Source organism: Amblyomma mixtum, chromosome 8 (genome assembly GCF_055824585.1).
Source record: "Amblyomma mixtum isolate Tamu chromosome 8, ASM5582458v1, whole genome shotgun sequence".
In the NCBI taxonomy this organism is placed as follows: domain Eukaryota; kingdom Metazoa; phylum Arthropoda; class Arachnida; order Ixodida; family Ixodidae; genus Amblyomma; species Amblyomma mixtum.
The window spans coordinates 76789385-76804181 of record NC_143019.1 but is presented as its reverse complement, the minus strand read 5'-3'; the positions used below and the strand labels follow the sequence as shown (position 1 = coordinate 76804181).

Genomic DNA, 14797 nt, shown 5'->3' with positions numbered 1-14797 from the left:
AGTGTGACGAAGACGAAGCTGGCAGTGGCGCGGGACGGAGCGCCCGCGCTAGGCCAGCGGCCATTAAATCATCTCATAGCCATGGTTCACCACGTCTCATTCTTCGGCTGGCCGCCGCGTAACAATATTGCTGTTTTCTTCATGCCTTACGCTACCCATACTATACCTTTGGTGCCACAGCCGCCTCTCGGCTGCTGAAACTGCAATATTTGAAGCAAAAAATTTTGTTATAGGTTATTTAGCGGTCACAGGCGAATACCACTTGGTGATTGGTGTGCAATGATGTCTTCAGCACCATAACAACGACATAACTACGCGTATTCAGCACCATAACAAAGGCCACGGCGGTCGAATTTCGATGGAGGTGAAATTCTAAAGGTCCGTGTACTGCGCCATGTCGGTACGCGTTAAAGAACCCAAAGTGGTCGAAATTTCCGGAGCCCTTCACTACGGCGTCCCTCATAGCCTCCTTAGTCGCTTTGGGACGTTAAACCCCATAAACCAACCAACCTTAATTTCTTTGGGACGTTACACCCCCACGAACCAAACCAAACCAAACCGCAACAAAGAAGAAAACATGGAAATGAAATTTGGTATCTATACTTGTTTAATATATTTCCTGTTTTTCTTGAAAAAGCCAAGCACCAGACTCAATGACACTTGTACCTGACCAGGAAATACTGAAGTCTGCAATGGCGCCAAGGTTTGAACCTAGTACCTCCGCAGGCTGATTCTTTGCGATTAGGCTGCCATTGCTGACCATTCTGAGTTTTAGGCACCAGATGGCTGGCATTTCAAAGTATTTAGCCAGTCAGTGTCGATCCCTTAGCGCTTTATTGGGTTACTGATAACGGGAGTATGATTTCCTCAACTTTTCTGTGCATTTTGGGTTGAATGCCCGTGCTCCCAAAGCAATCGAACGGAAACGAAAAGACTTGCCATCTTGAAACAGACATTCGCTTCATTTCCAACGTTTAAACCAAACCACGTATGCTTCTCAGGAATGAGCAGCACTTCAGCTCTCTTCAAGGAGGAGTTAGGGATATCTCTTGAATGCTCGGCTGCAGTGCTCAAGAACTGTAAAGAATGAAATGCTCTTTGTGTGTATTCTAAAATTTCGGAACTTGTTTGAAAACCAAAGTGGTTTCACGAATGAATTAGGAGATACATTTAGGAAGCAAGCTTTTCATTGCCTTTAAACCACTATTTAAAGTAAAGTGTTTATTGTCCCAAAACGGAGTACAAAACATTCTTTCCCCTTATCCTTCCTTCCTGTCTTCTCACCTCTTTCATTTCATCTCTCCAGTCTCCCTGCAATTAATTTATTGCCGCTGCCCCAGCTCAGGTACTTCCCGTAGCGATGGGAGATGCCGGGACTAGCAAAAATCTTTTCGTTCCTTTTATTATTATTATTTTTGAATAAACCACTTCTACTACTACTAATACTACTAATAACGTGTTATCCCCCCTTTAAGTACTGCATATAGAACACCCTTGACACCGATAAGTATAAGCTAAAGAGGTGTGACAAATCTTTTACTGAACTTAGACACAAAAAAAGCGCCTGGCCCTGACAACATACCTAACATATTCCTCAAACGATATGCCGAATGGATCGCTAAGTACTTATACTTACTATTTAACAAATCATTATCGACTTGCACTCTGCCGAAAGAATGGAAAATCGCCAAGGTTATCCCTGTTCAAAAATCTGGAAACAAGAACGAACCCTCTAACTTCAGACCCATATCGTTAACCTGCACAATATGTAAACTTCTTGAGCACATCATTACCAAGCATATAACCACATTCCTTGAACAAGAACGCATTCTATCCCCCTTCCAGCATGGTTTTAGAAGTGGCTTATCAACAGTAACTCAGCTCCTGGAACTAGTACATCATCTGTCTTTGAGCATTGAGAACCAAAAACAGGTAGATATGATTTTTTTCGACTTTTCGAAAGCATTCGACCACGTTTCACACAAAAAAAATAATAAAAAATTGGAATGCACACTTGGTAACAGCCCCATTGTTAACTGGATTGAGGACTACCTCTCTGGTTGCTCCCAATACGTTGTGATTAACCACCAGCTTTCCTCATTAGAACGTGTAACATCAGGAGTACCCCAGGGTTGCGTCTTAGCTCCAGTTTTATTCTTACTCTTTATCAACGATCTGCCCTCATATGTCAATGTTAATATTAAACTCTTTGCTGATGACTGTATAATTTACCGCGAAATTAACACACCAGATGACCACATGGCCCTAAATCTCGCTGCAGAAGCCGTATCTAGGTGGTGTAAAGACTAGCAGATGGCCCTTAACATTAATAAGTCCGCTCTCCTCACAATAACCAGAAAAAAACATCAGTCGTCCTACACTTACGTTGTCAACAACGCCCCCCTCACTCGAGTTAACAGCTATAAATACCTCGGTATAATAATATCCCATGATCTCAGATGGGATTCACATATCACCTATGTCGCATCAGCCGCGGTTAAAAGACTCCTGTTCCTCAAAAGGCATCTTCAACAAGCTCCTCCTTCGACAAAACTAATTGCATACAACGCTTTCGTACGATTGGTACTCGAATATGCGAACGTTGCATGGTTTCCGCATACTAAATATCTCATAGGAAAATTAGAAGCTATCCAAAGAAAGGCAGTAAGATTTATGTTTAACAAATGCAGGCCTACTGACTCACCCACCGAACTACTCAAGACAGCCGGCATTCTCACTCTGGAAAATAGAGTTAAACTTCCACGACTAAAATTACTTTACCAGTTACTCCATAATCAGCTTAACCTTGATAAAACTAGGTACCTGATGGCCCCAGAGACAAGACCTACACGTCACAGACATTCAGAAACATTAAAAGAGCACACATTTCGTACTGACTGCCTGAAATACTCCTTTTTTTTTTCACTTACAATAAGAGAATGGAACACCCTTGTCTACTCCATTAGCCGCAGCACATCACTAGATATCCTCACTCAGTCGGTAGAAAATTATCTTCACTCGTAAACACACTTGAATTCTGAACCTTTGTTGACAACTTCCTTTTTATTGCCTTGCTATTTTTCTTACCAGTGCTTGTTCGTTTCTAAAGTCATATATATCCCATGTATTGATTATGTTATCTTGTCTTCAACTAACTGTACAATCCGACCATCCTATTGCTGTACCCATGACTTTTATGTATTGAACCTTAATTAAGTACGACACTGTAGTCGTTTTATATTTCCCTTCAATCCTTCTTTTTGTTCACTCTTTGTATCCATTATTCATGACGTTGTTGTAGTTTATACTTTGATGTACCTTGTTCCAGCGCCCTTCCTGTTAAAATCCCCAGTGGATTGACAGTATGTCTAAATAAATAAATAAACGTCCGGTGTCTACAGGCAACATCAAGTGAGCTGAGCGATTTGGGCCAACTATCATATGGCGCTGGTGTTCTGTTGTTGTTGTGACTGAGAGAAGGATGAAAAGGAAATTGCACGGGCCTGCTACTGGCTCGAGCCAAGCCACCACCGCTGCCTCGTGCAGATAGAGGAGAGTCAAAGATCAGAGGAAAGAGAAAAGGAAAGAAAAGACGCGCGTCGCAGCAACAACTGCGTCCGCCGGAACGGACGCGGCTCAAAAAACATAACCGGCCGAAGCCGCGCTCTCTCCATTCATGCGTCCCTGTCATTTGAACCAGTCAGTTGTTGATTTGAAATACTAATATACTTGTACAGCTTGGCGGCATAATAACTTGATCATCTTTCTTAGCACGCCTGAATAGAAAGTTATCTCCCCACTTCATGCAAACTTTATCTATATTTCTTCCATACTCGCTTTGAATACTCTTCACTGGCTCAGATGATGGCTTCCCTCATGACGGCATGGTAGCCAAGATCTTACCCCAATACACGGTATAGCTCTCACCTTTTCACCGTCGTCTGTGCGTCAGCTGTAGGCGTCGTCAACGTTCACCGCTTGAGAATGAAGCTCACACAGCAAAATCCCTCGCCCTCCGGAAGGCACTCAACGCGCCATCAGTCTCCCGCTAGTTGTCGGTAGAGGCAACGTCAAGCTGTTCGCTGGCCTTCAAGTGCACTCATTTGTCTCGCTCGCCGAACGAGAACGCCATACAGGCAGCACTTAAAGGCTGTCAGCGCAGCACTTGTCGCAGGGGTCTGCACGCACATACGGGGCCTGATGGGCCCGATTCCGTCCGCTAACAGGGCCAAAGAGTTCGCACAGAGCACGCAGATGTCTACCCGCGTGTCGCACAACAAATTCGTCGCAGGCCAGCTCGTGCCGTCTGTACAATTTCCTGCAATCTCATTCAGCGCAGCTGGAGGCCCCGAAGCGTGTACTGGAACTGTGGCGACGAGTTCAAAGCACCTTTAGCATGGGGCGTCTGCTTTTATTTTCCTATTGTTGTTGTTTTTTGCGGTCTCATTAATTGTGCCTGTTGAAATCTCGCGCTTGCACGGCAGCCATGCCGCGTGGATAGAGACAGACGCCCGCTTTCGTCAGGGAAGGAAAATGGACTGGAAAAGGACTGTGTTCTATAGAGTTTAATGTTGCTAAGTACTGCAAACCGCATTGAAAAACGTGTATAGGTTCGAATGTGCCAGCAGACAGGGTTATGGCATGGCATATTTCGTTGGGTTTACAAGTTTGACATCTCAAAGCGACTCGGGATATGACGGACGCCATAAAGGAGGACTCCGGATAATTTCGTCCACCTGAGGTTCCTTACATGCACTGACGTCGCACTGTACACGAAAGCTGCAGGCTCGATCCCCCCCGCGGCAGTCTCATTTGCGATAGAGGCGAAATTCTAGAGGCTCGTGTACTGTGCGATGTCAGCGCACGTTAAAGAACCCCAGGTGGTCGAAATTATCCAAGCCCCTCTACTACGTCATCCCTGATAGCCCGAGCCATTTTGGGACGTGAAACCATTTTGGGACGAGCCATTTTGGGACGTGATAATGAGGATAATGAGGTGCTCGCTCAGTAGCTGTCTATCTTCAACCTCTGCCTCCCGATTCTTGGCCGATACCCCAATATGGGTATGTACCACCTTTTGAAAGGCTGAAAACAACAAAAATAATACGTTAAAACAGTGCTCTTTGAGGAAACGACGCCTCATACGGTTCTCAACAGACGCTGTAATTTCGGACACACATTTGTTCCCCTTATGAAAACAGGCAATGACAGGACCGTTTGGTTTTTCTCAGTATTCTTACCCATTTTCAGACGGTGCTCATGGCTTTTCTGTCGCATAGAGTAGCACCCTCTATGGTACTGTACAAAGGCAGCTATGTTTTCTCTTGTACTTGGGCTTCACGCGTGCTATCTCTGGAGTTGATGAAGAAGAAGATCCTACTTTGCTGCGTCGTGACGCTCGCTCCTCTGGGTCCGCCCTCTGACCTTCGTTTCAGACCCCACGCCTTCGGAGAGGGAGATAATCTCGGCATGCCTGGGTCGAGGAGGGCCAGCGTGTCTTCAAAACCGAAGTCACCTTCCACCGGGCGCAGGAAATCTGCCTCGTCGGTTTCGTCAAAGAAGTCGACGTCCTCCGCCAAGACCGACACGCCAAAGACCAAGAAGTCCAGCTCGCCTTCGTCGTCCGCGAAGTCTCCCTCAACAGCCAATGTGGACAAACCCAAACGCAAGGCGTCCACCGCCTCTGCCTCGTCCGGGAAGTCTGACTCAGCTGCAAAGTTGGACAAGAAGGAGCGCAGGAAGTCCATCGCGTCTGACTCGGCAGCGAAGCTGGACAAGCAGGAGCGCAGGAAGTCCATCGCGTCTGCGTCGTCCGCGAAGTCAACCTCAACCGCGAAGTCATTGGACACAGCGCCCGCTAAAGACGATGTCGAGCAAAAGAAAGACAAGCTCGCGAAGTCGTTGGACCCAGCGCCCGCTAAAGACGATGTCGAGCAAAAGAAACACAAGCTGACGAAGTCTCCTAGTATGGATGAAATCAGCAAACAGGTCAGTGCGGAAATTTTCCATTTTCCATTCGTCATGTAGCGAGCACAGCTGCACCGCTGCCTCATCTGTTACCATCACACCACCTCCGCGGTCAAAGCAGCGTGTTTCTTAACGAATCACAATGCGCCTTACTATTCCTCTGTAACACATGGCGTGTACCGGGCGATACATGTGCAAAAAACTGCATACTTTCCAATAATTTTTGCAGTGGTATATCCATTTCAGTACTGTGCACACACTTTTCCGGAATTTGTATTTATATTCATCACAACTAAGCCAAAGTTCAAGTCGTCAGAGAACTCACTACGAAGTATAACCGTATCTCCCAAAGACGCTGCGGTGGCTCAGTGGTTATGGTGCTCGGTTGCTGACCCGAAAGACGCGGGTTTGATCCCGGCCGCAGCGGCCAAATTTCTATGGAGGCGAAATTCTACAGGTCCGTACGTGTACTATGCGATGTCCGTGCACGTTAAAGAACCCTAGGTGGTCGAAATTTCCGGAGCCCTTCACTACGGCGTGTCTCATAGCCCCAGTCGCTTTAGGACGTTAAACCCCACAACCCAACCAAACCAACGATATCTCCCAAGCAACGCGATATTTCTTTGCTGCAAGTTGCCAGGTGATAAAACAGATACGTTTTGCAATCGATTTATCGGGTGCACGTCATTTTTCTTGTGACATATTATCCTTAGTGACCATCACGAATAATCATACTTTGCTCATTTTATTCATGCTGAATTCAGATTTCTTGCCAAATCCATCAGTTTTTGACCTTCTGCGATGTATGTGCTACTAGTGACAAAATACTAAGAGTTCACAGCTTTCAACCATTGCTTTCTTTGCTTGTGAATCGTGTCTTTTAATAACCAAAAATATTTACGACCGTACGGTATGGTACGATGTGGTATGGCATAGCATTTGGGATTAACTTCCCGAAGTGGCTCCGGCTATGAGAGGTACTTTAGTGGAGGGCCCTTAATTTATTATCACCTGCGATTCACATGCGCTGACATCGCACAGAACCCGCCGCGGTGGCTCAGTGGTAACGGCGCTCGGCTGCTGGCCCGAAAGACGCGTGGCCCGTGTACTGTGCGATGTCTGTGCACGTTAAAGAATCACAGGTGGTCGAAATTTCCAGAGCCCTTAACTACGGCGTCCCTCATAGCCTGAGTAGCTTTGGGACGTTAAACACCTGCAAAACAAACCAAACCAAGCCAAACATTGCACAGCACACGGGCGTTTTTATCATTTCGCCTTCATCAAAATGCGGGTGCTGCAGCTGGCTTTGAATCTGCGACCTTTGGATCAGGAGCTGAATGCCAAAGACACTGAGTTACCTCGGCATGCGCTGAGTTTAATATCAATAGTGAAGCTAACACTAACTACCCCCAGTTGCGACTGTCCCCAAATCGACTCGAAGTTCCACTTGTGTTTAAAGGGCAACTCCGAAGGATTTCCGGGCATATCTTGAGCTTACTATTGCATTTAATTTACTGAACCGAACTCCCTGTCTTATGTTCCGAAAGTAATTGTTCAAAATAATGAGCAAGCCATGTTTTGAACAGCAAAAGCCAGGAAACAAAAACCGAAAAAGGGTTTCGAACAAAGTATGACGTGAAGACAATGGAAAGTATCACATCTCAGATACTGTCACAGAACTGTTTTGTACGCTTCGATGTGCTAAAGTGGCAACTCTAAGTCACAGCTGCGATCATTAGTTGCCTTAAATAACCAAAAACAACCTCACAAAGTTTTCCCTAGACAAACGCTGAGCGGATACCTAAGGCCATGCTGCTCATGACGTCACATACGGAGGGTTGCCAGTACAAGTCGCCCAGATAGTGGCCATGAAAGGGGAAAATTTCAGGTCCATTGCCATGGAAACAAAACGAATTTCCGCTCGGAAATTTTGCACAAAGGATCTGAAGACTCCCTGAGGACCTACCGTGAAAGTTTCAGTAAAATGCGTGTAGGTCGAAAAAACTCCAGCTTTGAACACCATTTTTATTCTTCTTTGTATTTTGATGAAACATTGTTTCCCTTTTAGTAACACTTTCAAACTAAAACGCCAAAGGAGCAGCATTATGCGTGAACAACTTTCTAAAAATGTTTTCTTTTCTACGCGTGCTGGACAGCCTGCAGACTCGGCAAAATGTGGTCAAAAATTGATTCAACATTCACTGCATTTCTGAATGCATACTACGCGTGATGAGAATTTTTTTTTTCAGTGCGCTAGCTCTAGATGGGTCACCAGCGAAAAAGCCGTTATGTGCAGGTGAAGCTCGGTGTTACTTACATAAGCTCGAAGGAGCGTCGCGCCAGCTGCAGCCGAGTGGAGAGAGGGTGTGCAGACGAAAACCGAAAAACGCGGTTGCGTGCACATGCAGATGCCAAAAAGAAGACGCTAAGGATGAAGTCGCCGTAGGGCAGTGCACTGCAGCGAACTGAAAGTCATGGATGAATCCGGTCCATCGACAGATTCCTAAGCCTAACGACGTGCACGGCTAGCTGAATAGCAACGCAAAAGAAGAGAGCGCCAATGTGAGTCAGTGGACCAAGAAGTACAAGCAGAAGCAGAGCGGTGAAGACAGTGCATGTGACCTTGCTAAATGGGATGAGGAAACATTGAAGAGCGAGAGACGCGAAAAAGAGTGAGAAAGAAGAGGCGAATGGTGAAGTCGCCGGAGGAACGTGCTGTATAGAGGCGAGTAGAAGTGTCTACACATACCTCCGAAGAGGGCAAACGGTGACTCGAATCGCAACGAGCAGCTCAGGCGTCTAATCGCAAGAGGATAGCCGAGGAACAACTGCAAGAACATTTCGGTGCGAATCGAATTTTCAGGCTTATAAGACGCTAAAAAAAGAAAAACAATGCTAAACAAGGAAGTAGGCTCAAACATGGGACGAAATATAAGTCCACCCCCTCTCTCTCTATATAAACAAGGCCAAACGTCCTGGCGCATGTAATTAAGTCGCATTTAGCTTAACCAACATCGGGGGACAATTTTTTCCCAAGACCGAAATTTCTCGTTTTGATTTTTTTTAAATCTCCTGGTACATACATGTCTAATGTCGAAACTGTAGACAATGTGTCACAGCAAAAATATACAATCTATTGAAATGACAAACCAAGATTTTTACTGCATATAGCGGATTTCTGTGAGTGCCACAAAAGAAACGGGCTCAAAGTAGATAAACTAGTCGTCCAGATATCTACTCCACAATGCGAAAATCTTGTCAGAAAACAGGAACAGAGAAGAACGCCGATCCTTCGAGTATTTTTCTGATATGCGGTGCCATCGCGGCTCACGAAACAATGTTTTTAATGTGCATCTCTGGCAACTAAACTTCCAGATGACGACGATTTCCAAAAGAATCGTTTTGTTTTGTTATTTTTCGCTATTTCAAAGCCGCGTCCTACTTAAATGAGCTCATCTGGAGAAGGGCTTATCGTGGTGAGCCTTGCGCAAGAAGACATGCATTCAAGCGAGATGGCAGAGCGCTCATGGTCGTGCCATGCACTTAGGAATAGGCCTCAGACTCCACCACGGCAGAAAACTTAGCCCAGTGTCCATCTTCAACCACAGTGAAACGATCCTCGGCAGATGTAAATCCTTCTCATAGCGCCATGAGCACTGTGGTACCCTGAAAATGCTCTACGACTGCAAACTGCCCGGTATCCAAAAACTGGCCTGTTATTAGCCCTTTTACACCATCCAGCAATGAAAGCATGGCTTACACGAGGTCGCCAATGTCGCCATGCAAGCAGGAAGTTACGACCACGATTACACCCAGGCTGCGTCCAGAAGCAGTCCTTCGTAGTGCTGCTGCTATATTGGGTAAACTTAGGCGCCGCCTCTAAGTCGTAAAAAACGCCATTGTACTTGAGCAGTGACCTACGTTTGCCCCGTATTATCCTACCGGCCTGATGCATCGAAGTATTCGGTAACTGCAAAACATACGGGAGAGTGCTGTCAACTTGCTCGCTCACTCATTGTGAATAGGGCGAGGAGGCCTGCCTATAGTTCTATATGCAAGATGCTTTTTACGCGCTATGTTTTATGGGACGAACACAGAAGAAAGGAAGGGCACTGACAAGACGAAACGCGAAATGACAACTACTTATTAAGTTATGATAGGCCCGTTGATTGTTGCCCGTTGTATTTTTCTTTTATATGTTCTCTATATTAGCCTCCAACCGCGTGCCAAGTGTCTTTCTCTGCATAAAAATGAAAAAAAAAAACAGTTGTCAGTTCGCGCTATCGTCTCGTCAATATATCCTTTATTCCTTCTGTGTTCGTCCCCTGAAGTGTAGCGCCTAAAAAGCATTTCTCACTGTGGACTACCAATTCTACCAGAAAACCCGAAGTGACACTATCTTTCCAGACCAGTATTTCCTGCCATCGTCTTTACCGACTCTCTTGTATGGCTCTCTTTCCCATCACTTACGGCCGCATTTCCCGCAAGCGGGCCCTATAAGTTATCGAACAGAATTACCCCGTCAACTGCTTTGTCGAACCGGTCGCGCCTTCACTGATAATAGCACCCCGTACCTCCACAGGATGTGATAGAAGGCTATCGTGACTGACGGGCCTATTTGTAAGGCGTAACATGGCTTTTATGGTCGAATAAGTTGAACCAGCTAAATGACCACTGCGTTCTTGGTACCCTATTTTCTTTCATTCTGTCGCGGCAAGCTTTTTCGCCACAGTGCATTATTAAATGTTTAGAAATCAGATAATTAGTTTTCTGCACAGCGGTTGTCATACTATTAGGTCGCGAAGAAAACAGGTAATTGTTTCCTGCCTATGTGCGAAGTAAAACTGTCATTCAAGGGTATGGCATCAACTTCCGTTAACTGATGTCAGTTATATCCTTCTTCGCAGGTCATGTTTCCGGGAGAAAGATCGGCAACCGTGCCCATGGTTTCGAAAATGCCGTCGACTCTTAGAGGCTTCACCACAAAAAGCAGGGTACGATATTTTGCTATTTCATTAGCTGAATGGGGTGCTTATGCTGATTACATTATACCTGTATGATTTCGTGGAACTACGATTTGGTTTAATAAGAAATAGAGCAGGGGTCCTCAAACTGGGTTCCGCGGAACACAGGGGTTCCGCGGCCTGTCTAATTGTGTTCCGCGAGAACCCTCACCGGCCCTGACCCGGCAGCTGATATGAGACTGGCTCTGAGTGCTACTGAGCCACGCTTTGACTTGCTCTCAAAAGGGAAGCAGTACCACCCATCACATTAGTATTTGTATTAATCTGTGCAATAAACATTTAACTTTTGCAACTCTCACTTTGCAAAAATGCACTCGACAACATTGCTGGTAACTGAAAGCAGGGGGGGGGGGGGGTTCCCTGGAACTTATTGAAGACTTTTGGGGTTCCTCCAAGCAAAAAAGTTTGAGAACCCCTGAAATAGAGAAATCTTAAGCCCCAAAATATAGAGCTAGTAAAGATTGTTTAGTTTACCTCCGGTTTCCCATGAATGAACTCAAGAATAGCCGCTAGGCCCAACAAATCTTAAGACCGTATTCACAGGCGCACTCTTCGTCTTGTTTGATTTTTCAGTACGCGAAGGTGATGAGAGCAGTCGCGGCCCAGGCAAGATACCGCGGCAAAGTGATGGCGCTGCTGATCACCATCGCTATCCTGCTGCCTCTTCTCGCCGTAGCGCTTGCGTGGTACTTCCTTTCCCCGCCACCAACAGACAAGACTGTGGCCGTGTGTCTAACAGTTGACTGCCGTCACTTCGGCAAAGAGATTAGTGCAGCCATCAACCATGCGGTCGACCCGTGCCAAGACTTCCACAGCTTTGTGTGCGGCGCCTGGGACGATCCCAAGCGCCAAGAGAGCACAGAAGCTCGTATGATGAGCGCCGCCACCGAGCTGGCGCTGAAAGAGATCGAAGCAGACAAGACTCAGGTTAGTAAGGCGACGCAGTTTTATCAAAGCTGCATCCGGGCCAACGAGCACAAGAAAGAGAACCTGAAGGCTTTCATGGAGATGCGGAGTTCCCTCGGCCTTTTCTGGCCAGAGCAGCAATCCCAGAACCTACACCCTCTTGACGTCATGGTCAATCTCGCAATTAACTGGGACATGAACTTTCTCTTTGACCTGAGCACCGTTGAAATGCACAACTCGACCGCGCTACTCATCTCTCGCGGCCCACTTGACAACGGCTGGGAGCTGATTATAAGAAAACGAAGGCCGCTAGCGCACTACCAGCTTTACTTAGAGCAACACCTTGAAATTCTTGGAGTCAGCGACGCGCTAATGAACATGTCGGCAGCTGACCTTCTTGGCTTAGAAACAGCCATCCTGGACGCAAAACTCGGATTTCTTTACGACGCACCTGTTCAGGAATGGTTCAGCCTTGGCGCCATGGGCACAAAGACACCAGAACACCCGGCAGATCTCTGGATCAGTTTGCTCGTCAAACACGATAGCGAATTCAGCTGGACGGCTGAAAGCATTGTCATTACCGAAGACGTTAAAATACTGGAGAATCTAGAAAAGTTGCTGAAGAGCCTCGACCACGACAAGCTCATCATTGGGCTGTCGTGGATGTTCATTCAGACTCACCTCTGGGCGGTGTACGGCGAGCCATCAATTAGGTTCCACGGCGTGTCAGATGACCTGACCAAGTTGAAGCATCACGGATGTGTGGCATACGTCGACTCGCGCCTCGGACTTCTCAGCGTCTGGAAGACTATGAATGAACGCTTCGGCTTGCCCGCGAACCGGCTGCACATCTTCAGCTTCTTGCACCGAGTCAACGAGAACGCCAAGCGCCTCATCAACGACCTGACCTGGATGGATGAGAAGAGTAAACGGGCAGCGTTCCTGAAGCTCGACAAAATGACTCGAGTAATACTACCCGGCGCCAGGTTCTTCACCAAAGAGCAGATGGAGGAGCTGTACAGCGTGTTCCCCGACATGAACGGCAAGACGTTCATGGAAAACCTGCTGAACGCGTCCAAAGTATACCGGGAACTCCGCAGTCACGACCACTTTGCGGACATCTACAGTTTTCGCATGTTCTCTCGCCTAGGGCGAGAGTCTTACCTCTATTTACCGAACGTCCTGTACCTCGCCTTCGGAGACCTAGACGCGCCGGTGTTTTATAACAACGCTACTCTGGCGATCAGGTACGGTGGCCTGGGCTCCTTCGCGGCTCGTCAGATCGTCAAAGCGTTCGACGAGGTTGGCGTAACGGTGGACGAACAGGGCAACAGCGGGCTCTGGCTGGGGCCCGCGCCAGCAACCGTTCACTCCGAGAAGAGCCAATGCGATGTGCGGGCTCGCTCGGGTAGTCCGGGTTCACGGCCGCTCCGTTTCTTCCCGGCCATACCCGGCTTGGAGATAGCGTTCCAGGGCTACGTGTCCGCCGTAGCTCGTGACTACCGCGGCCTTGAGGACTTCAAGGTGGCCCACCTAGAGGCCTTCACGGACGACCAGATATTCTTTCTTACGTACTGCTACACAATGTGCGCCAAACGACCACAGACCGGTGGCGACGAGTGCAACGCCCCGCTGAAGAACTTCCCTCCATTCGCCGCTGCGTATAAGTGTGCTGAAAACACGCCCATGAACCCTCCCAACAAATGCACGTTTTTCCCTCTCAAAGACCATTAATTAGAGCACTGCTGAGTTACCTTTCATTGCTCATTTCTTTTTCATCATGCTGTAGGTGCGCTGGCCTAAGATTTTTCTTTTCTTTTGTACGAGAGGAAAATCTCGATAACACGTACTCGTTCTCTGCAACGTCTTTTGCCCCATTATAATATCACACAGGTCGGTGGCGACGAGTGCAACGCCCCGCTGAAGAACTTCCCTCCATTCGCCGCTGCGTATAAGTGTGCTGAAAACACGCCCATGAACCCTCCCAACAAATGCACGTTTTTCCCTCTCAAAGACCATTAATTAGAGCACTGCTGAGTTACCTTTCATTGCTCATTTCTTTTTCATCATGCTGTAGGTGCGCTGGCCTAAGATTTTACTTTTCTTTTGTACGAGAGGAAAATCTCGATAACACGTACTCGTTCTCTGCAACGTCTTTTGCCCCATTATAATATCACAGATCTTAGTGCAAGGACCTCCTCCACTCCATGTGTGTAGATTATGTCTGTGAGTGGCTATTATTACGAAATATGTGCCTGTATTACGCATTCTTATAGGTTACGTCTGCAAAAACTGGCTTTTATTTTTACCTGTTGTGTTTTATTGTGTTAACTACGGGATACGAACACAGAGTACGTACTGAATGGTATGAATGTGTCTCCTTTGCGTTCAGCAATTCGTTACGATTAGTCATCCGTTTATGGCACGGGACTAAACCCTCATCCAGTGATGCATGAGTCGCGTCCTTCGTGGCTCACGATTGACGTGTTTTTTAAGTCTTGGTGGAGAGAATAGGAATGCGCAGGTTTTCTTAATGAACACCAGTGTGGTATGTTGCTAAACCGCTTGAAAATGTTGCAAAAACTCTCAAACTCCGGTTCTTTTCCAGTCGCGCGGGATCCTCTACAAAGTTAGACTTGACTGCTGGGACCTTTTGATTCACTGCGAGGAATGTAGCGTTGGTTGCGATGAGCCTCGTTTGAGATCAAAGATATGCATCAGTCACATCCAACCGGAAGTACCTGTTTCAGTTTTCAGCTGGCAGCCTATGCAGGTGCAAACAAAAATATCTCACCCGTATAGTCGTGTCCTGGATTCTTTGAGCTCCTTTAGCTTAGTTCGTCCACAAAGGCGTTTTGCTCTGAACAATAGCGCCCACTGCCCAATGGGCACCAACACTC

At 46.9% G+C, this 14797-nt stretch overlaps 1 protein-coding gene across 1 annotated transcript; it reads left to right on the top strand.

Moving 5' to 3' along the window:
- Window positions 1-5469: 5469 nt before the first annotated feature.
- On the top strand, window positions 5470-13631 carry LOC149333072 (neprilysin-2-like). The gene is made up of 3 exons (XM_089557632.1): window positions 5470-5988; window positions 10875-10961; window positions 11565-13631. The coding sequence occupies exons 1-3, from the start codon at window positions 5470-5472 to the stop codon at window positions 13629-13631; spliced, it is 2673 nt and encodes an 890-aa protein (XP_089413758.1).
- The last annotated feature ends 1166 nt before the right edge of the window (window positions 13632-14797 follow it).